This window comes from Eurypyga helias, unplaced genomic scaffold, assembly GCF_000690775.1.
Source record: "Eurypyga helias isolate BGI_N326 unplaced genomic scaffold, ASM69077v1 scaffold13288, whole genome shotgun sequence".
NCBI lineage: Eukaryota > Metazoa > Chordata > Aves > Eurypygiformes > Eurypygidae > Eurypyga > Eurypyga helias.
In genome coordinates this window covers 1-25,255 of record NW_010267615.1, presented here as the reverse complement: position 1 = coordinate 25,255, position 25,255 = coordinate 1, and the positions used below count along the sequence as shown (strand labels likewise).

Genomic DNA, 25,255 nt, shown 5'->3' with positions numbered 1-25,255 from the left:
CCTATCTATACAGCCAGAGTGAGAACCCGTAAATACATGGCAGGGCAATAAAGAATCGACAGCCTGGTCCAATGACGTGTGACCTTGTGCCTCATGTGCTTCCGAGTTTGCTGGAGACTTATAATCTCCGCCACTCCTGAAACATTTGGAGGTTAATGATGCTAGGGTTGGAAAAATAATGTAGCCAGTTTACTCTTTCTAAGGCATTTTTGCCTTGCACGGTGAAGTCACTAGTGACAGGGTCTGAGTCCCTTTCCTCTGTGACATCTGCAAGAGCTCCATGAATTGCTGAGGAAGGGGGTCAAGATCCAGAATGATGAAAACTGCCATGGTTGGCATTTATAATATTTAAAATACTGAAAACATAGAGACACAAACTTGCATGTATGCATAGCATTTATCTTCACTCCCATTCTGTGTCTAAGCCCTTTGGGTTAGGCGACTGCTGATGCTGTTTTCAACTCGGTGTTGTGGGCCCAAGTTCCTGCTTTCCAGTGTGTGGAAATTAACTAAGAACTGTGGCGAGATGAGACAGAAAAAAAAAAAAAAAAGGAAAAAATCATAAGCAAGAACTTGATAGATCTTAAACACTTCGTATTTATTGTACATTAAATAAAACAATTTCAGGTCACTTGAGAGACTGGAGGGTTGGATTTAGGAAATCAAAATTTCTAAGGGAAGATATGTTGAGCTTAAATGATCATTAAGAACATATGTATTAATCATGTTATAGTAAAAGCATATTCTGTTAAACAATGCTCAGGTGAATAAGGTACGTTATCAGAGGTATGTATTCCAAGGGTCTTATTGCACAGCTACTGGCTAATCCGTGTACCTTCAGTCTGAGAAAGACATGCTTTGTACCACCGAGTACAAACTCTGACTGCCTCTTCGTGTTTATTACACAGCTTATCCTCTTCCCTCGTTAAAAAACAGAACACAATATCAAACAGAAAACGAAGCTGAGCATTACGAACCGTCTGTCGTCTTCAGTTCATTTTATTTCAACCCCAAAGCAATCCATGCGTATTCTTTCTTTTCAGTAAGAGCAGGTAGGGAAAACAAAACAACAAATAAGAAACAAAACAAAAGGGAAAAAAAAAAAGGAAAAGAAAATCCTCAACCACACGTTTGTTCTGTCATTGCAAGAACTAAAATGCTGTAATTCTGCTACCAATTTCCAGCACAGTGGGAGGAAAACACTGTGGACGGACTCTCACTTCCCCTCAGTTTTGTCTGCCTGTACTTCACGCATATATGAACTGATGATATGCGGGGGCACGCCATCCATCAGTAGTCTGAAGAACGAAAGCCCACCTACAAACAAGGGATAAGACAGTCTTCAGCTTGAGGGCGCCTGGAGCAAGAGCTTTGTACTTTATTTTCTGGCGTAAGCGGCAAAGATTTAACCAGTCCCTGTTGCTTACTTCATTTTGAGATGGGATAGAATTCATCCCTGTTCAAAAGTCCAACATAAGAATTAACCATTATTTAATCTATGCACTATACAGAACTTTCCTATTCTCTTGCTCAGGGTGAATTTTATTTCTAGGATGTCATATATTCAGTGTTTATCTTAACCCATGCAATAGTCTAGATAAGCTTCACCACAGATAACCCTTCGGGATTTCCATCGGGCTGGGTGGAGCATAGTCAGAGATGGAAGGCAGAGGGAACAACACAGAAAACACCTGACACTGATGAGTTGTGGGGAACATGCAGAGACATTCAAATTATTTTAGTGTTGGGTCTTACAGTGGTTTATAAGTACTTAGCAAAATATTTACCATGTTGCTTGAAAATAACCACTGGGATGACATACATAGAAGAATCATATGAAAAAAAAAAGCCAGGATTTTAGATATAGGTGCCTTTAGACTCCAGAAAGAGGTGATGAAAGTCAAAACTTTCATCTGCTGGGGAAGCCTGAGGAATTATTTTAGATTAGCTTCTGAATAAAAAATAAAGCACACGTAATCATCTTGGGTCCAGGTGCTTATTCCCTGAAAGCTCTACAGTTTTCCCAGGCCTTGAAGCTATTGGTATGTGATCTCAAAGCTGTGGGAGGTCCTGCACCAATCCATAGGGGAGGGTTACTCCACACTTCAGGTGAGCAGCTTCCTTAGCTGCATCAGTGTGCCTGTGCTCACAGGCCCCGCTGACTAACATTCAGCATTTCCTCCAGCCCTGCCAAAACTGTTTCCTCTGTGAAACTAAACTTTTCTTTGTTTTTGTTTGTTTGTTTTCCATTTTCCAGTAAATATTCACTGAACAGGTGTCAGACGTACCATTCCCAGCCTTTTAGGTCTCTGTGCTTTATGACTGTGGCTTAACCATTGTGAGTGAAAAATGGAACCAAACTTATTTTAAGTCATTGCTGCAACAGAGACCTGGGCTTGTAAGAAAGCCATTGGAAGTACTCAATGTTTTCTTTGGTGTTCTGGAAAAAAGGGACAAGGCAAAAGATTTTCGAAGAACATTTGATAATTCCAGCGACCAAAGACTACTCAATGTTTTCTTTGGTGTTCTGAAAAAAAGGGACAAGGCCAAAGATTTTTGAAGAGCGTTTGATAATTTTAGCAACCAAAAGAAAAACATTTCTTTCAGTGGGCCAGAAAAACTTGTATGTAGAGTCTAACACACCAGCCAGGGAACCCCAGATCCACTGAGGTAGAAGCAGCAATTTAATGCAAATAATCCAAATTTGGAGTGAAATTTCATGCCACTGAAAAGAAGTGTCATGGAAACCGAACACATGGATATTTCTGTTAGGCTCATTGAAATCAAACAACATTTGGAAGCAACAGTGGGAAAAAGATAAATATTTTGCTAAAAGCATTAGAGTTTGCTCTTTCTCAAGGTGAAGGGTGGCATTTGTTGTAAGAAAGCTACATACCATTACTATTCCACTTAGAAATCTGCATGGGTATTCTGTTCTGCAAGTTGTGAAACCACCTGCTAAGAACCGCACTTACCTTCGGAGCCTTTTCTGGAACACACCAAAAGCTTTAAAGCAGAAGTACATTGCCAGGATAAAGATACCACTGCCTCTGAATGCTTCACCTAAATGCAACTGAGCTGATACTTACACACAGCATTTATCCTGAGTACAGATTTTAGGGATTTATAACCTTTATTAAAACAAGGATTATCCAATTAAAGTGCTATTAGTTGCTAGTGGTGATGAGACCGTGCTGTCCCATTGAACACTGTCATTGTTGCAGAACTCTTCGCTCCCGACCTTAGGCAGATGCACAATACAGACAAAAAAAAGCATGCTTTTTGGCATTCTTTTCAGCTCATGTAGTGCAAGTTGCGATACGAATCATTCCTTTTCAAATGAAATTAACTGTGGAATAAATATTTCATTTCTGTAGAGGTATATTCCTATATGAAAAAAGAGCATTTTGCCTTCACAGTCAATTATTATTACTGTCATTTCATACATGCTAATTAATCATGCTGTTAAATTCCATTGAAATGTGCACTGTTTTAAGGTAGTGGGATGTACTACTAAGAGGAATTACTGGAACAAGCAATTATTATAGAAATCTGGATTTATATGCATTAAAACTATCATGCTACTTGTTTTAAAAAACATTTTCATTAAGTGAAATAATGAAAATCATGCCATACGAGGCAGACATTGTATGACGTGTAAACAGATATAAGCTTCATATGCAAGAACCATATGAAAGCTTACCTTAGATGACAATATACATTCAAAAATCCTTACTGTGTAACTAAGGGAGAGAGAGAGAGAGAGAAGTAACAGTTTAATCGCAAACACAAAAGTAGAGAGAAAATGTTGAGTGAAATTATGTTTACAGTTATGTCAAGATGATGTTTTAATCCTTAGTCATGTAAAATATGTAGGAATAGAAGCACATGAAGAGTAAAAGGTAGGGATCCAGTTCCACTTCAAAATTATCATTAATATGTAAAAAGCTATATTAATATGTACAAGTAACTATAACTCCTGTAATTAGTTTAAAGTACGTATTGGAACCAAATTATGCAACTGATATTTATCGTAAAAGTTTCCAAATGTAGCTTCAAGGAAGCTAACACATATATATATATAGTATTTTCCACCAGGGAAAAAAAGCGCACACGTAACACTGAAGCATATATATATATATATGTCGAAACTCTATAAGGCAAAATAATCAAGTACAGACTAATAACATACCTGTGCACTGAAGTAAGTACTGTGCACATATCCACATTTACATTACTTAAAGCATGCTATTTTCTCTATAGGAGCCCTTACCTTTAATTAAACATTTTGACTCTATAAAACATCCATATATATATTTACATATTATATATATAAAAGAACTCAACTTTGTGCCTATTGTAAGCATTTAAGAAAAAGACCTTAATACTTCAAATACTACAGGAACATCATCTAGCTTAATTTCTTAACATGTTTTAGGTTAACAGTAAATTTGGATGCATAATATGCTGGAGACTAGTTTCTTGTCACATCTGACATTTTAAAACTGCACTGTCAATATTCTGGATTTGGGCAAGGTCACAAAAAACCCCACGTTTCTATAGAAAAACCAAATTCTCTGAACTCCACTGAACCAGAACTTAAAGTAAGGTCCAGAGGAAATAAAGCAAAATTATATGCTTATAAGTAAAAAGTTTTTACTGATTTTAGTTGGATCACAATTTCATCCTTATATTCTGTAGTGGAAGATCAGGCATGGATTATCAACCTCAGTACTAACTTGTAACCAAAGTCTATAATTCTGTAATAAGCACAGTAAATGGCTTTATAATACTTCTGTTCTTTCAATAATTCTACAAACTGAGCTGTTTTTCAAATTTCTATCCTCTGGAAATGTCAAAGTGTTCTGGTCAAAGGTAGTAATTTAATAAATTCTTTATAGGTACAGGTAGTTCTATGCCCAGTGGCATAGCAGAAGTAAATATGCCTAAAACCTTTTGAACTCAGATGTTAAATATGCATATTCTTGATTAATTTGGCCTTCTTTGCTCATGTGACATAGACATTGTATGCCATGAGACACTAGCTAGTTTGATCTAAAAAAAGCAAATAAATACACGCTTTGCATGCAGAAAACGCGTTGCATGTGGAAAGAGAGGAAGGGAATGAAATGGAATGTCCGGAGGAGAATGCTTATTATAAACCTGATTATTCCCCGCCAAGAAGAATGGTTCTCCTGGGTTAATTACTCCATGATATATCACTGCAGAATTAGAATATTTATAGTGGTATTTATTCGCATTTGTAATTCTTCCCAGTTGATCTTAACACCTTATTTTTTAATATTTCTTATATACAGCATCTTTGCTATCATCAGCCTATTAGAGGGATTACCAACCTTGATTTTGCTCTTAAGAAAAACATTCTCAAAAACATTTGTTTCATGGTAAAAGAAGCACGGTGCTTTATCAGAATCTTTTCATTGACCTCAGTGAAGCTGATAACGAATCTGTTCCACACTTCTTGTAATGAGAGATTTACTTCAAACTTAAAAGGTATATATTTTGAATTTTCCTTATGTAAAATATATAATTAGATTCTGTGTATGCATCATCTTTCGAGATAGATGAGTTAGAGTTAAGCTTTTATCTAAGACCTATTACATGACTTTTTCAGCACATTTATATTTACAAAAAAATGCCATTTGTACATGCAGTTGTACCAAGCAGCTCGTATACTGCCATCTTTAAGTTCACTCAGCAAAACTGAAAACACAAGAATAAAGTATTGTCTAACTGAAATAGCATCAGCAAATGCAAACCCTTTCTTTTTGAAGGCAGAATAAGATTTTTTTTTAATTACTGTGCTCATAATTAATTATTTTTCAAGAAATGAGAATTAAATTTACTAACAACCAGGGGGTTTAATTTGGCACTAAAATACTGCAAATGGATGGCTAAAAAAGTAGAAAACTAGCATACTGATAGTTTTCATAGCAAGAGTATTCACAGCTACTCAGTTGCTCAAGTACTATGCAAAACTGGAAATCCTAGACTGTTCTGTGAGTAGTTTGATGTCATTCGAAGGACTGGGCTTGTATATATATGCATGATGAATTTCAGATCTCCAACTCTTCAGAAATAGATGGATAAAATAAATTCTAGCAACATAAGGAAAATTCACTTAGTGGCACAGTGCTCTTTAGCATGACTTCCTAGCCAAAGATAATTGCACTTGCCCAGCAGAGCCAGTACATTCACCAGCTGGGTAGCGTAGCCTTGCACCTCTTGGTCTTATTTAAAGTCATACATGTGAAAACCCACACAACCACCCCACCCCCCACCCCCCACTCTGCAATCCTTTTCCAGTGAGTCAGAAATCCGTAACTGCGTCGGTGTGAAAGCAGTCATCCGAAGAGCTCTCCTCAGTGAACAAACAGGCTGGAAACTTCAGAGAATGGTAATTCAATGATAAAACAATAGAAGGGGGAAATAAGATGTAATTATGCTTTAATGCTCCAGCTGTTTAATATTTATATGCATTTGTCTGCATCATATAGCAAACCCTGAGCCTACCCTGGTTCAGCAAGCGACAGCTGCTGTATTCCCTTAATCCTATTCCCTTTGAATTTATCAGCTGAACTGCCAGTCATGTTAAGAGTATCAGCACTGAACCCTTACAACAGCTGTCCTCTGTCTAAGCCCTACAAACTGCTGGTCTAAAAGGAGTCTAAAGTAATGGCTAAACCTACCAGGATGGAGAGAGGAATCTCAGCAAGGGACCGCTCGCAGCCCAAACCGCTGGGAGAGAACCACAATACCAAGCTTGGTGGGAGGGGATGGGACTGCACCAGGTGATGGTTGATATGAGATTGGGTTCAGAAACCAATCATTAAGCAGGAGAGTTGATATTTAGCTAATGAAGTAGCCCATCACACAGCTGAGAAGAGAGAAACAACACAAAGCCCAGGTGGCATTCTAACAGCCTGCATTTTTCAGGACTTCTTCCCAGGGGTGATGCAAAACCAAAGTACTGCTCTGAGCAAGATGTCTGTGGCACTGTTTTCCATTTTTTCAGATGGTCTTCTAAAGTAAAAGTTACTTTTTTTGAGAAGGAAGAAGGCTTTTTGAGTCTCGAAATATCTATGCTACAAGCCTCTTGCAGTCAGTGGGTGTGGAAGATTTTGTTCAAATTGAGAAAGGATGAACTAAATCTTGTCTAAGAGGAGTAATTCTTGCAGCCTCATTCTCACTGTAGCAAAAGTATGTTCAACTGCAACCCCGAGACAAGGTGCCAGAGGAACTGAGGCTGTAGGATGTGCTGCACGCAGCTGATAGGATGATTAATAGTAACCCTCAGGGCCCATGCATCTACACGAGTGTTCCTGTGGGATGAATTATTGGGGAGGATACTTGAATCCGGTGGAGGTGCCAGGGTATGTCAGCAATGTTAAGAACTGAGTCAAAATCTCACGCTCACAGAGCTGGAAGCAGCCTGTCATTTAGGGCATATCGTAATCCTAGCAAACTATACTGCTGTCATTTTTCTAAGCTGCCCTTAAAGGCTCTTGGGCGAAATGCTCTGCAACCTCTGCAGGAATTCTGCTCTAGTGCTTTGCTGCGCTGACTGTTGTCTACCCAGAATGTTTGCTGCTGGACACAACTTTTGGGTTTTAATCTTTAATGCAGCCATTATAGAACAAATCAGCTGTGAATGGGACAGGCCTGGCAGCTTGTGGACGTAGCATATCATGTGCTGTCCATTTCAGAACACTGCTCAGAAAACTGGACCTATGACAGTTAAATTGACATCTGTCAGCAAAAATCGTCAGGGGACACCATCTCAGCTATACCTAGTAACTGTTTTAATGAACAGAACTGTAGCTTTTTTTCTAGGTACATTACTTCTAATTGACTGGAAAAGGATCTAAACATTCCCAGACTATTTCAGATACAAGTTCATAAATGTAAGAAATTCCCCATCAGTATTGATCAAAGGCAAAAATCTCTCCACACTTCTGTCTTAAAAACAGAGCAGCTTCCACTGCGGGTGAACAATTTCCTGGAAACTGTTGCATATTAAAAGAGAGCCTGAATGGTGGTGTTTGTATTATGCTTCAAAAACAGCAAACTAATTAATCCTGATATTCAGTGAAAAGAAGATCCAAGATCAACAGAAGCATCTATATTTCACAACAGCTGGAAAGGGAATTACTGAAGAAAACATATGTAATCCATGGCAACATTTGGAGATTTGACTTCCTAAAATGGAGAGAGATTAGTGAAATAATTTCTTATCTTAAAAATGTTTCACAGTAATTCTGCACATTAAATGTAAAAAATTCTTTGTATAACAAAGGAGAGAAATAAACAGCTTCTTGTATTTAAAATGTATTTGGTGGCACTGCAAGCAAAGTGCTGAAGACTAAAAAGTTACAATTGAGTTTAAATGTGCATAAGAACTTTAGGGTTTGGGGATTTAGGAGGTTTAATAAAATAGCAAACTTGGCCTTTCAGTATAAAAGAATAGATGAAGCAACCTTTTCAGGTGGTGAGGACTTCTGTTATACACTGTGAACTGAGAGTGTGCTTATGATTAAGGAAAACAGTCGTACTTCCAGGATGAGGACATAGGACATCACCTTTTAAACGCAGTGTCTTAAAAATAAATAATGAAAATTGAGAAACATATTATGCACATTTTCATTACGTTAATTAAACATTCAATTTCATAGACCAAACATTTATTACAATGGCTTCTTGCTGGCAGATTTAAGCTGTGGGACAAGATACATTAGAAAAAATAGAAAACGGAAATTGAAATGCAAAATAAAAACAATGCAATCCAAAAGGATATTAAATATTATGGTGTTCATTATAGACTAGCATGATGGAAATAATATAATTAGGGCCATATTCAGCTTGCCTAAATTTCCTCTAAATTCCTGAGTTAGACTCTTCCTATCAGTTTGCTTTAGGCAGCTTTCCTTACTTATAACCTCAAATTAATTTTTTCACAAATACTTAGCTTATTCTTCAGAAAATATAGCACAAACACAGCATGCTGACCCTCAGAAAGAAAACAGAGCAACCAATATAGTTTATTTTGTCCTAACTCAGTTATTATTTTCATCCAGGAAAGTTAAAATAGTTGTTTGACGTCCCTTTTGCATTTTTCTTGCATATTTTGACTCCTGTGTAGATGGTGTTCAGACAAACAGGACATTTGCAATGTCTTAAAATCCTTACCTTTTACTTCCAGTTTGCAATCAACTTCTGCCTCTCCAAGTTCGTTGACTGCTCGGCAGGTGTAAGTACCTCCATCGTAGGGACTGGGTTTGCGGATCTCCAAGGTGCAGACACCTTGGTTGCTGAACATTCGGTACCTTGGGTCATTCATTATAAGGACTTTGTTTTTCATCCAGGTTATTTTGGGCTGTAGTAAAAACAGAAGAAAACCCACATGCACAAACATATGAGCTTAAATATTTTGTCACTTTTTGTGGTGTTCTGTTGAAGTTGAGTAATCCAGAAATGATGGAAATAGATAAAATAGTGATGGAAAGGGAAATGTAAGTCGTAACTCAGACATACATGGGCTGCATCATGTATCTGTTTTTAAGCCCCACTTTTTCAGTTCAGCTCCTATCACATAATAAAAGTCAGAAGTATAAACTTGTTATCAATATAAGACATGCTGTGTAATGATAGCCAACATCTGAGCAATAGCTTTTGACATCAGGTTACTCTAAGTCATTTAGAACTCACTCTTGAGTTCTCATTTTACTAGGTCAGCTCAGTTTTTCACAACAGAAAAACAGATTACAAAAAGACACAACTCAAAAGAAACTGGGAGATGCATTGCACAGTGAGAACCAACGTCATCCCCAGAGTAGTCCTGCAATGCGCTTTCTTAAAGCAGAATTAGCTTTTTATAGAATAATTACGGCTTTATTTTAGTAACAACCTTTACTGATATATAAACTGTACAGGTGTTGCCAGTGCCAGCACAGCCCAGCCTTTTCCTGAGGTGCTGCCCTTTCACTGACTCCTCTGTGGATTCAGTAACTATTATAATGCCTATAATACAGGTGAGTAGGTCCTTTTCTTTACTCTTCAGAGCCCACACCACTCTTTTTGCCTTCAGCCTGACTTGTGAGTGAGACAAATAGTCCAAATGTCATCATGATTTTTGTTGTCAGGTTAAACTCTCCCGTGTTCTAACTGATACTGTTGTGAGCTGTGCTGTACCTTGGGGTTGCCCCGAACACTGCAGTTCAAAGTCGCATTGTAACCAGCTACAGCAAACGTGTTGACTAGAGGCTGAGTAAACAACGGCCGTTCACTGAAGTCAAAATCATCGTAAACTGGGTATTTGTAGATTTTACCTAAGAAACGAAAAGAAAACGTTCATAAGAAGAGTGTTGGTGTGTAGCTGAATGCCCAAGCATCTTAAAAAGCTACAAAGAGCCTGAATCTGTTCTGATCTACACTGCTTTAGGTACCAACCTGACTCTAGTTAATTGCAGTTGTAAGGGGGGCTGGAAGTGAGCCTGGGAAGTGACTAAAGTCCTCGTCATGCGATAGGGTAGAAGTCTGAGAGCTCCTCTTTGTTTCCTGAGTGGGTGGTATACAAAATAATACACCTTTATTCTGTGTCTGCCAGCATGCCCTGCATGTTACAGAACGGGATGGATCCTGACTGATGTTCTGCGGGATGCCTGCCTTGACGAGCCATGTTCACTCTGTTGCCAATTACTTTTCACAGTTTGCTCTGATTACAAACTGTCTGTATCTGAAAATCCATTTTCCTTTCTGTTTCATACAGTGCACTAACAACACAGATAAGTGAATGGATGTAGTTTCTGTACAAGGAAAAGACAGTAGTAAAATCCAGTTTCTCACTGCCACTTTATCCCTGCTCTGCAATGGAAGTTAGCATCGATAAATCATCTTCACTTACAAACTAAGCTGGCATTTAAAACAGCTGGACAGACTGACATCTATTCCTGTGCAGAGGTATCATGAAACATCTTTGCTTCGCTGAAACCTGATGGAACCTCTCGTACTTACTTCAGTCCAGCTTAGGCCTGATACCCACTCTTACGACAAGGGCAAGTAAGCAGTGATGATAAACAACTCCTACAGCTGTTCTTTTGTTCATGATCCCATTTCTGAAAGAGGAATATTTTTTTTTTTAATTCAGAAGTGGGATCCAGTACCCTGGGCCTTCAGTCCTTCAGCCGGTCATTGTGGCTTTTACAGGTTGTCTGTCTGCATCTTGGCAGTCATGTATTCCTTTCTTTCAACAAACTGAGGTAATCTGGATCGATTTTCTTCCTTTAAAAGGAATAAAATTTCCCTTCCATAAAGGGGCAGTTCATTTTTTTTTTAATGTTTACAGTACCATTTCAAACTGACAATTTCTGAAATGTCAGGATTTCTGACCGCAGAATAAGAATTTGTCCAGCTCCAGCTGTGAGAGATGTGAAGCAGGGATTACACTCATCTATTGGATCCTGCCTGAAATGGATGGGAGCCCTTGCTCAGGTGGTGCCAAGTCTCGATGGGGAGGCAGTGACCTACCACTTCCAGCAGAACAGCTTCTTTACTCCTCTTCCAGCTCATGTCAACTTAGGCCTGCCAGTGGTGACACAAGTATGAGATCCAAGATCGTAGAAAATGTCAGAATAAGGGAAAAATGTCCCAGTCTTGATTAAAAAAACCAACTATGAACTATGAGGACAAGCTGAGAAGTCCTAATATGAAATGTCCTGGCTGTTACTTACTTGTACCTAGTCTTGGGGTTAGGAATGCATCTGAATGCTTTCGAGATATGGCCTTTACCTCTAATCACCTTCCAGCCTCTGAACACACCCCTTCCCTTTTGGCAAGGAATGGATAATTAGCTAACCATCCTTTGCAATCAAAGCGCTCTCTTTGGTCATCGTTGCATCCTCACTGAGGCCGCACATGTTTTCAGCAAAGACCCGGAAGTAGTACTCGTTCCCTATGACGAGCTCGTTGATGGTGGCGCTGGTGCGGTGGTAGTGCTCCATTACCGTGAACCATTCCTGGAAGACACGAGGACAGAGGCTAAGCTTCCCTGCAGTGCCCCAAACCTCTCAGCCATTAACTCTTTGGAAGAATCGTTAAGCTTATAGGAGTAAGGTTTTTCTTTAAGGGAGGGTTAATGGATACTAAGATAGTGAAGCTGGCAATAATTATTTATTCTGTCCGAAATAAGTGATAATGAGAATACCACAGAGCTCACTGCTGAGCAGTGAAGGTCAAATGGGAAATGAACCCTACTGAATGGTTACACTCCTTTAGCTGGGAGGGTTCATTTTAAGAAATCCAATATTAGAAAGGTTGTATTGTGCAAGGCAAGGCAGGCTCCTTCATTCCTAGTCCCCACTGCTAACAGAGAAAGGACGGCTGCAGAGAAGGGAAGTAGCAGCATGTACTACTCTGCAGTACCACACTCACAACAGGCCAATGCACTAATCCATCCCCTGTTCTACAGGTGAGGGTCCATGAGAAGTGTAACTTTATGCGGGTGGTCTACTGATATCTAAGGGCTCAGATGGGGCGGTGGGTTTTAGCACTTCAGTCTTGCAGCAGTAACAGGTTGTGTGATTTCCATCCTGGTACACAATACCTGGCTAAGAAACCGAGATGAATGAGTTCAATGCTAAAAATACAATTAATATAAAGTGAAAGATGACCACAGCAATATTTTTGCTTTTCTTTACTGTGCCCTACATAGCGTTCTTGCTTTTCTAAAGCTGAACTTACGCTGAGTTCCCTGTGCCACAGTTGGTATTGATATCTGGTCATCTTTAAGAGCCAAAGTGCCTTTTGGGAAAACAGTTTTCTGTAGAAGGACAGCTGTGCCGCCAGAATTACAAAATTCAACACCACAGAGAATATGCGGACACTATGACCTGAATGATCCATGACACTGTGGACCCTAGGCACTGCTGTTGCTGTCTCCCTAACATGGTAATTTAGAGACAGGAGACATCGTTGTTCTCGTCCCTATACAGAGACCATCTCTTCTTACAGGCTGAAGAGAAAGAAAAAATTAAGGATGGGAAGGGAAATAGTGGCACAGGAGGAATGAATTGATCAGACTATGAAGCAGATCAACATATTAAAGTTGGGGGGGGTGAGTGGGGTAGCAAAACCAACTACAGTCTTTTAAGGAAGTGTAAAATTCATGTGAGTTTCATGAAAATAATAAACACCTCTATATCACACTTTACATCTGCAAATCTCAAAGCAGCTTGTAAATTACATATGTGTCATTTTGCCATGGGTAGTAAGTAGTGGCAATGACATACACCATGTGGCATTGCAGGTTTGAAAACAACGGCACTACATTTTGATTCTAGTAGCAACCTCCTGACTTCAGAATTAATATTTTGGGGTTTTATATTCTCTTCTGAGACAAAGAAAAAAAGAAGAGTTACTTCCCTCAAGTCCCTTCTCCTTTGCTTTTTAGCCCTCCTCTTTGGCATCATATGAAAACATTTCTATTTGTAGGCTTTAGATACAGTAAACAGGAGATTATTGGATTTCTTAGAGTTGCCTTGCAGATTTTCTGAACACTGACTAATCAATGCTTCGTGCTCCTACATCAACTTAAGCATGTAAACCTTTTTATTTTTAAAAGGGGGAACTTCCTGAGTACATCAGCCTTTTAAACATCTCCTTATTACTTACCATACTCTTCTTATCTGCTTTTTGAATAGTGTACCCAGTAATAGCGGCATTGCCATCATCTTGTGGTGGCTTCCATGATAAATTTACATTCTCTCCCCAGACATCGTCAATAGTTACAACCTCTGGTGGGCCTGGGCGATCTGGAATAAAAACACGGCAGCTGACATTTTCCACTGTTTGCACTCTCTCCCTATCTCTCCTACACACATCTTGCACTTAGTTCAATTTCTCTCTCTCTCTTTCTTACAACACACACATGTCAAAACTGATGTCAAAAGAAAGCTGAAGTTGCAAAATATAACTTTCCAAAGTCAAGATGTGTCAGAATTATGAAAAACTTAGCTTTGCCACTTTGTGAATATGGTTCCTAATATGCATTTTCTCCTTAATTGCATATGGACATGATATTTTGGAAAAGCTAAAAGCAGTTGAAGATGTGTTCCTAAAAGACAACGTTGGACAATCATTGTAAAGGCTATGCTACCAGTTTTGCCTATATTGTAAAGAAATAGATAGTACAAAATTAAAAGTGTTTTCTTGCCTGTCTTTCCTACTTTCATGTACTTTCAACATTTAGGATTTCTTCCATATTACTCTTGTGACAAAATTACTATGAATTCACTACAAATTCTGGCTATGGATACCACTCAGTGGGGAAAAGCTTGCATCCTGGATAGACAAGAACATGAAAAGCATAACAGTGAAAAAAAGAGACTGACATGTTCCAACAAGCACCTGCCATTGTGTAGGGAGGTTTACTTAGAGACCACGAATCTGTAGCCAAGTAATTGGATGTGGAGAGTTATCACGCCAAGAAAGATGCTCTTTGGGGTTCCTCTGATTTACTACAGCCTTAGAATGTCTGGAGCCTGCTTCTCTGGCATGCATTTATTTCTGTTTCTCAAAACATACCAACAATTTGAATATCTATTGTAGCTTTGTCCACCAAGTTCTCTACTTCCACTTTCATGTCATATTCTCCAGAGTGGCTCCTTTCTGCCTTTCGGATGAAGATGATCGTGTCATTTTCAGTGTTGCGGATGTTGATTTGGTTCTTGTCGATTGGAGAACCGTTTTTCTGCCATGATACTTTTGCCCTTGGTTTTCCCTGTAAGAACCCAGGAAACAATTTATATGTGATTTTGGGAGAGAAAAGGGTGGGAGAGAAAATGGGTTTAATTCCCATTTTCCCCAAAACAGGAAATAAAACCACCCTGAAAAAACCTGAGAATAGTTTTTTTAATCATACAGCATTTGAGATAGAATCATCTTAATTAATCTAAAATGCAGCTTGCTTTCTTTTTTCTTGCAAGTTCTGCTTAAATTGGACATATAACTTTCTGGCCAAACTTGACAAATAATTTCCAGTTTTCTAAAACAAAAAGGAGAAAAAAACCACAGAAAATGCAGAATAAAATATTTCACCCTGTGGAAGTGTCTACATTCTCTACACTGATTGTGAAAGAGAAAAGTAGCAGACTGTGCTGGATTCATGGGAAAATGCCTTACATCCTTAGAAATAGTCATGTTACAGCTGTAATCTCATAGATTTTAAAGTTGCAGTTACTATAGAAGACAGTGAAACTCTGCCTACAATTCTCCTCCCTTTTCCTCTCTCAAGACAAGAAAATGGTTAAATGCTACAGTCCCACCCTTGACACCACATCTAACTACTGCCAGTGTAACCATTTTGCATTGTGGTAGTGATTATCTCACATGTAATGTCTACTGTGAGGACTTATAACTGTCCTTTGGATGACAGGTGACAAATCTGTCTAAGCTAGTTACCTAATTCATTAATTGGCTTAACATCATTTCTTTGAGATGCCAAAGCAACAACTTTCAGGCACCTTTTTCTTCAGTGTGCTTCCAGATTTGTATAAGTTAACTCACTGGCCTACCAGTGTTATACAGAAATAAGTTAAAAAGCAGCAACATAAGAAAAATAAAGTATTTCCCTGTCAGTGTTTTTAGTTCTTACTTGGAAAGGAATAACGAGATTCACAGTTTCTCCAACTCTTCGAGTGTAGGTTTGTTTTAAGTGTCTTGGTAGACGAATCTTTGGAGGTTCTGAAAAAAGCCAAAAGCTTGTGTTTGACATTTATCTTCTTTATCTTCTAACTGAGGCAGCACTGGTGGGCGTAAGTTTATTTAGGAGACTACGATTTCCAGAAGTGACTAATGAGTGAGGTATCTTAAATTTCTTGGTCCCACAATGTTACATTCAGTACACTGTCCGTTTTTGTAACACCGCGTGCTATGATGGTAAGAATAGGCAGGAAACAACGCAACTTAAAAAAAGCAACAGCAAGTTCAAGTTCTGCAGAAAAAAAGCCTTGAAAGCCTGAGAAATAAAGGCTCAGAAGTGAAACATGTAAAAAGAAGTGCAAATTTTTTTAAAGACAGTTGCATGATTTCTAGTCACTGCACAATGGCTTTGTAAGGCCATATCGTCAGGTTCCAACAACAAGCAAGTATTAGCCTTAAAAATCCAGAACTAAGTATGGAAGCAGTGTGTATTTATGGGCAAGCGTAGGCAGGAGGATCTTACCTATCACTTCCTTGACTAAAATAGGCTGTGGGTGGTACCTGGGCTCACTTTCACCAGCAGCATTCACAGCTTTTACTCTCACAAGGATTTTCGAGCCAGTCGGCAGGCCAGTGATGGTAAACTTTGTTTTATCTGTCAGCTCCGGGTTAGCCACGATCCATTCGTCAGCTAGTATAGGCAAAAGAGGAGGATGCATCGAAAGAATAGGGAATTATAAATACATCCACTGCATGGATAAGGAAAATTACAGAACAGTAACAGATTCATTATATTCTAATGAATACCTCCATTTTGTTTCTCTAATAATGCTATAACATGACATTGATTCTCTTTCAGATGTTGGAAAAAGGTTTCAGACATTTTTAAAGGGTTTCTGCTGATTATATATTTATATTTAGAGAAATAAATACTTTTAGAATGTGTCTATCATTTAATTGTACCAGAGAGAAAACTGATTAACTATTAAATTCAGCTGACAGAGAACAAGAGGGACATGGAGTATATTTCCGAAAGCACTCATCATTGCTTTAACAGCTTCCTTGGAGAGAAAGGGGGTAAAAAAAAAAAAAAATGTGTTTTACAATTCCTTTCAATAATATCACAACTAGACCAGTACTGACTACCCTTGAAAGTACCACTGAGAGCACAGGGATGAGGGAAATACAGAATGTTTACAAATTGCAATGAAATGCCATCTCTCCCTGTGCCTTTAAGAAAGGAAGGCTGTGTCAGAATTATTCTCATAATTACAGCATTCTTGGATATTTTATCCTACCCTAGGCAGTCTCATGTAATTCATAGAGTGATCGTAACACTACAGTCTTTCAGAAAAGCTTTGATTGCAAATGATATTTTCTTTTCCACCCTGTCCTCCAGACACATATCGCTTTAATGCTGCTGTCACCCTGACATCTTGAGTCAGATTTATGCAGTAGCGAGCCAGTATCAGTACCTCCCACATCATATAAAGATATCTTTAGAATACTGCCACGGAAGAAGAGAACTGTGATAAGCTAGAGAGCCCTGAAGACTTAGCGCGCAAAACCGTGGTACATTTTCACGACTGTGTGTCTTACTTTTAGGAATTAAGTTCTCCTTCAAGCTGCTTCTTTCAGCTTCTAGCAGAAGAAGATTGCAATCAATTACTGTTTCCCGAGCACCTCTCCCTCCCCTTATACACGTACTACAGAAAATTCTGTAGATTGTTGCCCCTAAAATTCACTCTCAGAAATTTATCTTTACTTTTATGAAGAGAGTTTTTCTTTCATTAAAGAAGATTTATGTCCCTTGATGAATACTGTACCTTCCACGTTAAAAGGTGGCTCCACCAATTCCTCAGACAGATCTGTCGATATACCTTGTGAGAATCCATCTTTAAAATTAATCAGAGACACCCACTTTCACACAGATGGAGCATTTTGTCAGTGGTTAGCAATTCCTGTTAGTAAGTATGCAAAGATAGATGCTGGGCTTTAAAGATTTAGAGGACCTGTCTTTAGGGATACTGCAGGGAGGAAAGATGGGAAGAGTGCATCTAGGTCAAAGAACAATTATGCATGATGCTCACAGGAAAGCTAAAGGATAAAGGAAGAGGAGGAGATATGGTTGGGTTTTTTTTTCCTTTGGGCCTGATCACAGCCCTGGAAAGATGGAAAGAAAGAGACAAAAGGAACACTTGGAAGAGAGAGAATGGAAACAACATGATGATGAGAGAAAGTGTAGGAGGAGAAGAAAACACATCATAGAAGAGAGAAGAAATTCAGAGAAGAATTCTGAGTAAGAGAGACAGCAAAAGGAAAGTCTTGGAAAAAAACAGAGGAAGAGAACACATGTAGCTAAAGATGACATAGAAGAAAATTAAAGAAGGCCAAAACCATGGATGATGACAGATATGATAGAATCACTAAGGCTTTATTTCCTAGACAAAGCTATGTCTGCCCTGGATTTCCTGGAATTCTGAACTTGGCTATTTTCAGGATAGTAAAAATACCATTCTAGTATCTGTGCATGGTCCTGGACAGGAAAGATGTCAGCCAGCAGAGGCCCTCCAAAGTGCTTATTCATTACGTATGAAAGCAGATCATCTGCAGCTACAATGGCCCTTTAAAGGCAGATAAACATGGTGTCCTAGGAAAAACGAGGGCCAAGCTCATCAGACTACACTTGAAATGTCAAACAAGAACCAGTAGGCAGCATATATTACTAGGAATTGACTTCTCCAGTGCCAACAAGATTTGGTCTATTCCACATCACCACAGCAAGAGGTTCCAGTTGGATGTGGTAAACTAGCCCTGGGAAGGGTAGTTCTATATGCATGTTAATCACACCTATGCATTGCCAGATCCAGATACCCATGATGAGACTCCAGTCCGGTAATATACACTATGAGCTCACAACAGTGCTACCATAGTTAAGAAAGTCCAAGAGTCCACCACGTTGATCAAGTTATGAGGTTCAGACTAAAGGCAAATACTTGTTTTTGAGAAGCCAAACTAATGTTCATGGTACATGATATTTCTAAATTTTATATATATATATATATAGAGTCTTCCTATTTTCAGATTGTGATTTCTCCTGGTGATTGCTATGATAAGAAAGTCTCAAAAAAGCCCTGGTTAAAACTACTTCAGTGACAATGATGAAAGAATGGAGAAGGTAAACACAAATGAGTTTACAAACAGATAACTATAAGAAAAGAGCAGCAGAATGAATATAGACAGTCATAAAAAGTACCTTGAAATTAAAAAGAGTTATTAAACAGTATAGAAGAAATTAGTTTGAGGCAGAACAAGCGCTGAAAGGACTGAGAAAAGGAGGCACTGAGATATTGCAAGAAAGAGAAAAAGAACTGAAGATAGAGAAAAGGATGTATACTCCAATAACAAGTATTTTTTAATTGGCATTTTCTACTAAGGTTGCTTCTTTCTAACCATTTTCATAACATATATACATAAGTAATGTCAATTGTGTATATATAGATGTATATGCATATATAGGAGGCATATATAGATATACATAAACACTCAGAAAGCTATGTAAAATACATTGTACCCATTGTATTTTAACTGAGGTGGGTAACAATAAAATGACAGAGTTTGCCATTTTGTTGTATCTTCATATGTTTTACACCTATCTGAAAAAAAAAGAAAGTTAAGAATTGGTTCCATTCAACAGGTATACAATGATCTTCTGTCTAATAGTCCTTAAAAGGTAGATCTGGAAGATTCTCCTGAACAGCATAGTTTGCATTAGTGTATATATATATTTCTTATTTTCTCTTGTCACCTAATTTGGAAATCATGTAACTTAATGTCAAAGATTTTATGACAGTGACATATTACAAACACTTTTAACTTTTCCCCCGCCATGCTACCCATGCTAAACAGAGCGTAATATACAGCATACACTGAAGTCCTCACACTGACAGTCCCCTTTACATTCCCATACTTCTTGTCTGTGGAATGAAAACATTAAAGGAATGCTGCATCTTGTTGTAAGACTGCATGCTTACTTGTTCTGAGGTGTTCCCGCAGCTCCCTCCCAATATACAAGGAAACCCCTTCCTACCATTCCAGCTGTGTCTGCCTTCAGGTAATCTTCTCCAGACCTCTGAGATTCTTGCAGTCTGTTCCTGTTCCTTACAGATATTCAGCTCAATACCACAAGATGCTGAGTGCTCCTGTGTTTCTTCTTCACTCCCTCTCCCACTCGCCTGAGTGAGAGCTGAGGGCACTCTGCTCTTGTGGTATATCACCACTTTTGTGAACTACTGTTTTCCTGGATTGCCTGAATCTGAAACACGTGACAGTATGAATGACAAGTTCTGTCCTCTACCTCTTGTTTCCAGGCTGTGGACTGCATTCATGAACAGCTTTCATTGAAATAAAGGCCTTCAGGAAAAAAGGTGTCCAACTGCAGCACAGTTAAGAGCAACAGCTAGCGGAGCTGAAGGTAACCGTGTCCCATTCATCCCCAACCAGAACATTGCTGGCATCCCTCTGACTGGCACCTGTCCACAGAGGCTGGGTACTGGACACAGCACTCCAGTCTATTTAATACTTACCCAGGAGCTGGTGGATTTTACCTTTAGAAAATAGACTTCATTTGATGACAGTTCAGAAGAAAATCTGATGGAAAAATACTGTTTCTGCTGCTTGATCACCAAAGATTGTCAGTTGTACAATATAAATCATATTTCCCTATTCCTTGTTATTTTACTCTCAGAAGTTGAATCAGTCTCTTGCACCTTAATGTTTCTCCTTCAGTTCTGTATAGATTTATGTCTTGGATGGACATAGTTAAAGATCCTGTATCTACCTACACTGCAATGGAGAAATTCAATATCCAGGCATGAGCTTTGCATGCCTACATAACTTCTACAGCCAGATATTGGGGAGGCTCTCTGTCCTCAGTACTGGGAAATGGCACTTGATGTAGCCAATAATATGTGGCTACTTCGTATTAGTACTACTATAAGTACTAATAGATACTAATATGTCAAGATACTAATACTAAGATACTAATATGTCAAGATAGATACTAATATGTACACACCGAGGACTTCCTTTTCCTAAAACCCAGCCAAGCTGCACGTAATTTGGACTACACTTACAGCCATTCAATATTTCCTATTCATCCATCCATCTATCCACTCTTTACTGCACTGACTATTTAGCTCAAAAAAGAGTATAGGGATTAACACAGTACTAGGTATACTACAACAGATTTTATGGCTTCCGATTTGGGTTTCAGATCAAATGTAAGATGGGTGGAACTACTATTAACAGGCAGGATCTGGAGTACAAATCAAAGGAAGCCTGAACAAAACCCTGCTGCTTCAGGTTTTCTGACTCTGCCTTAGAGTACCTGACACCCATACAGCAAAAATGGAGAAATTCTCACCTACTTTCACTATGAGTAACTTACCACAGCCATTGTCACTTACTTCCTTCAAAGCAGTACTCTATCACATAGCCATCTAACCCTGCTGCTCCAATGTGGTCGGGTGGCCTCCACTTCATCGTAACGGAGGTGTCGGTCACTCCATCCACTGCTAGGAGAGTTGGCGGACTGGTAACAGCTGAAGCAAGCAGGCAGCAGGGAGAAGGCAGAAAACGGTGTTACCATTAAAGGTTTACATTTATGGTGTGTATTTCTCTAATTTAGCATCATCAGTCTGTCAGCTGACAGGCTCCATCCTGCCTACCAGGCATTTCCAATCACTCCTGGCATGTTTTTCCCAGTGGAGGACCAAGCTAGAAGAAGCAGGTACCTCATCCTATAACTGCTTACAGCCTAACCCAGAGGTAAGTTCCTCCTGCTGAGGAGAGAGAAGGACAGAGAGGTGGAAGGCAGAGCAGGGAAGTTGTGAGGAGTGTATTCTCCAACAGCAGGTATTTTCTGGCAAAAGGAGAGCGTGGAGAGCAACGAGAGCCACCTTCTTCCTCCTCCTCTGCATTGTGGGGTGCCGCTGAGCAAGGTGGGAACCTTTCCTGGCCTAGAGAGCAAGACACCTTTCTTTTACAGGGACTTGTGGTGCTCACAATAGTTTAGAAATCTGTGTCCTCAGATGAATGGCCACCAAATTAGATTGTCACTAGGTGAATGACAAACACTGTAGTTACTGCATTAATATAAAACAATGAGTTGACATGTAGAATAGCTTAATCCGGATTGTCTGCAAAAGGATATTGAAAATATGTGATAACTTTCAGGGAAAAAAGCCCATACATCAGATAATGGGGATTCATGAGGCATAGAGTGAAATTAGGGACTATTTAGATGTATCTTATTATATGATTTATTGCAATATTGGGAAAATTAACTCAGTTTTTTCCATAGATTTCTATCTTTATGATAGAACATATACCTGTGATGATTTTTTTTTTTTTTAATGGAGCTGTATGGATTATTTGTGAATACTTCTGTATTTTTAAACGGCAAGCTACTATGTAACAGCAAAGCATAAGTAAGGAAACATGACAGAAAGTCTCATTTTCATATACTGCAGCCTCCAAATAGTGATCTTTAGACTTCTGGTCCCTCTTCCAGACCATTTTTGGCCAAAAGCCAATGCCTGACTGAATTTACCACAGAGGAAAGACACACAAAACAACCAAGACTATAATCCATCATCTTTATCAATTCTCTAAATTGCCAGTTTGACTGGCAATAGTTGGACTCTACTGACTCAGGAGGTATCTGTGATACACAAAAATGTGGAACTATTAGTTCTGGTCCTTAAAACATCTTGACCATAGGACTGACCATATCAGGCTCACCTATCATGTCACTGTCTTATTGCAGTGCACCATGTCTGTGTTTACACATCCTTGTTTCTTGGTCATAAAAGACTATAAATCCTTCAGGGATAGACATATAGTTTATGCAACAGCTAATAAAACAGGTCCTGAGAAACACAAGTACAAGAAGATCTACAGTTTTATAATTAGATGACGGTAGTAATGTATTAATGATAATTTTGTAAATGCACACTTATCTCTATGCTATTGATTACTCACCTAAAGGAACAAAAGACTTTGAAGGCATACTTGGTTTGGAAATGCCAATCGCATTAACAGCAAATACACGGACCTCATAAGCAACACCTTCAATCATCTTCTTTGGCTCAAAAGTTGTTTCTTTACACAGTTCAAAATTCAGCCTCATCCACCTGGAGCTTTGTTTCTTTTTCCTTTCAATGAAATAGCCTATTGTCCAAACAAAACTTTATTATAATAGGCAGTGGCATGTAGCTTAATAGTGAAGTGTCTATATTTTGACTGCCCAGTGGCATCTGATCTGGAAACACATCAATATCCTCTTCTAGTCTCAGAGTGGTTTAGAGGTTATTGTTAAACTTTTCTCACTGCAAGCTATCTCATAGTCACCTGATTGGCTTTCATGGGCACGTGCAAGCTTTTTTCGGACTTCACTTACAACACCACTGTATTTAGTTCAGAGTGGAAAGGACCTGATTCTGCTGCCCTCTGGGCCCCTCTGACTTTCATCTTGGTTCAGTGTATTAGAAGATACTCCCATTTACTCACTAAGTTGTTTCTGAAATTCCTGCTAACATTCAAACTGGCTAACTGCTCTAAGTTTGTATTATAAAATTTTGTCTTTCACGTAAGGGGGTTGATAATGTGAAAACATACAAATTGACAAGTATCAAAGCATTAGAAAAAACAGGTATCTGATAAAGCTGAAGGTTGGGTAAAGCATTCTTGCAACTGGATGCTCAGAGTGTAACTCTCCAGGGCCTGAGCTAAACTCTGTTCCTATGGTGTCCATTAGTTTGGGTTTGCTGCTTTTGCCTGTATTAGAGCATCACCACCAAAAAAAAAAAAAAAAGTATGTACCTAAGATGGGGGATCCACCATCATTTGCCGGAGGTTCCCAGGTCATAACACACCAGTCTTCACCCACCTCAGTCACATTTGGTGCCTGAGGAGGATCAGGAACATCTGTTGTAAACAAAGTAAATATTATTTAAAAAAACCTCCTTCTTCTTTTTGCATAGGTTGAAATAAAAAATGTCAAATAAGAAACAAATCTGTATAGTTTTTGAAGTGCACCAGGAGTTAGTTCCTAATGAGGAGAAAGAAGGTCTTAGGGGATCCTGGCAGGTGGTTAGGAAGGGATAAATTCCAAGATCTTCAGCACAGTCAAGACACTTGAGAGGAACTTGAGGGCTGGAGAATGGAGAGTGTTAAGGGCAGCCTGAAGCAGCTGCACAAGTTTTGACCCTTCAGCGTGAGATGGCAGCAGGGTGATAATTAACTCCTATTTAAATCCCATGCTAAGGTCCTGTAACAATGGGCCTTAGCATCCTTGCACATCAATTCCACATCTGAAAATGGGGACAAACAGGGAAATGAAAGTGTTCTGAGAATCTACAAGTCTGGTAGCTAGAGAGGACAGAATCTACAGAAGAAACCCTCAGATAGAGGAAGCATAATTTGTCTCTTGTTGAGTTGCAGAAAAGTAGGGTTCTTCAAGCGGCATTTATTGAAAAAGGCTGTGATAAAGACATGCTCATGCCCACTGTTCCACATGACTTACCAACCACTTTAATGTTGATTAGAGCTGTGTCCTCTCCAGCCTCATTCTTTAACGCTATTCTGAAAGGACCTGAATCTTCCCTCTCAGCTGTATCAATGACCAGACAGCTGCTGTCTGGGTATGTTTCTGCCCGTATTCTTCCACTGTCTGTGATCCACTAGGAATCAAAGTAAGCAGAGGGAAAAGTCATATTTTATGTATTTGAGAATCAACATGTTAAAAAATCAAAATCCAAATGCAGTACAGGACACTTCAGCAAAAATACTAAACCATCTGTAACAAAAAACACACCAAAGCTCAGAATTTCAATCACCTAATGATCACAAAAAAGACAAAATAACTGAGGGACAAATAACTTTAAAATATGGTGTGCTGGTTTTGGTTGGGATGGAGTTGATTTTATTCCCAGTAGCTAGTATGAGGCTGTGTTTTGGATTTGTGCTGAGAAGAATGTTGATAACACACTTTACTATGTTAACACTCATCTTTAGTATGAGTCTAGGGTGGGTTTTTTTTTTGTATTTGTATAGAGAAGAATATTGACAATATATTAATATTTCTAGTGGTTGCTAAGCAATGTTTACATTAAGTCAAGGACTTTTTCAGTTTCTCATACTGTGCCAGAGTTCCCAGATTCTTCTCTGCAAGAAGCTGGGAGGAGAAACAACCAGGACAGCTGATCCAAACTGACCAAAGGGATGTTTCATTCCATAAAATGTCATGCTCAGTATATAAGTTGGCAGAAATTGGCCATGGAGCTCTCTCAGGGTGCTGTCAGGCTCCCTGACTCTGACTCTTGTTACTTGGGAATGGCTTTGGTGTCAGTCGGTGGGTTGTGAGAAGATGTGTTTGGTATGTATGTATTTATTTGTGGGGTTTTTTTGTTTGTTTGGTTGGTTTTTGCCCATTGCTGTTTTAATTTACATTAGATATTATCATCATTAGTAGTAGTAT

The 25,255-nt window shown here is 38.9% G+C and overlaps 1 protein-coding gene across 1 annotated transcript; it reads right to left on the bottom strand.

The window, feature by feature from the left end:
• On the bottom strand, window positions 1-24,458 carry MYBPC1 (myosin binding protein C, slow type; the record flags this gene model as incomplete). The annotated part of the gene is made up of 13 exons (XM_010157494.1): window positions 1-136; window positions 1,221-1,317; window positions 9,208-9,394; window positions 10,210-10,346; window positions 11,873-12,032; window positions 13,687-13,826; window positions 14,599-14,794; window positions 15,668-15,756; window positions 16,238-16,405; window positions 21,183-21,317; window positions 22,759-22,947; window positions 23,599-23,703; window positions 24,302-24,458. Coding segments are annotated over 13 exons (1,896 nt in total), but the record flags the coding sequence as incomplete, so codon positions are not given.
• Window positions 24,459-25,255: the final 797 nt, after the last annotated feature.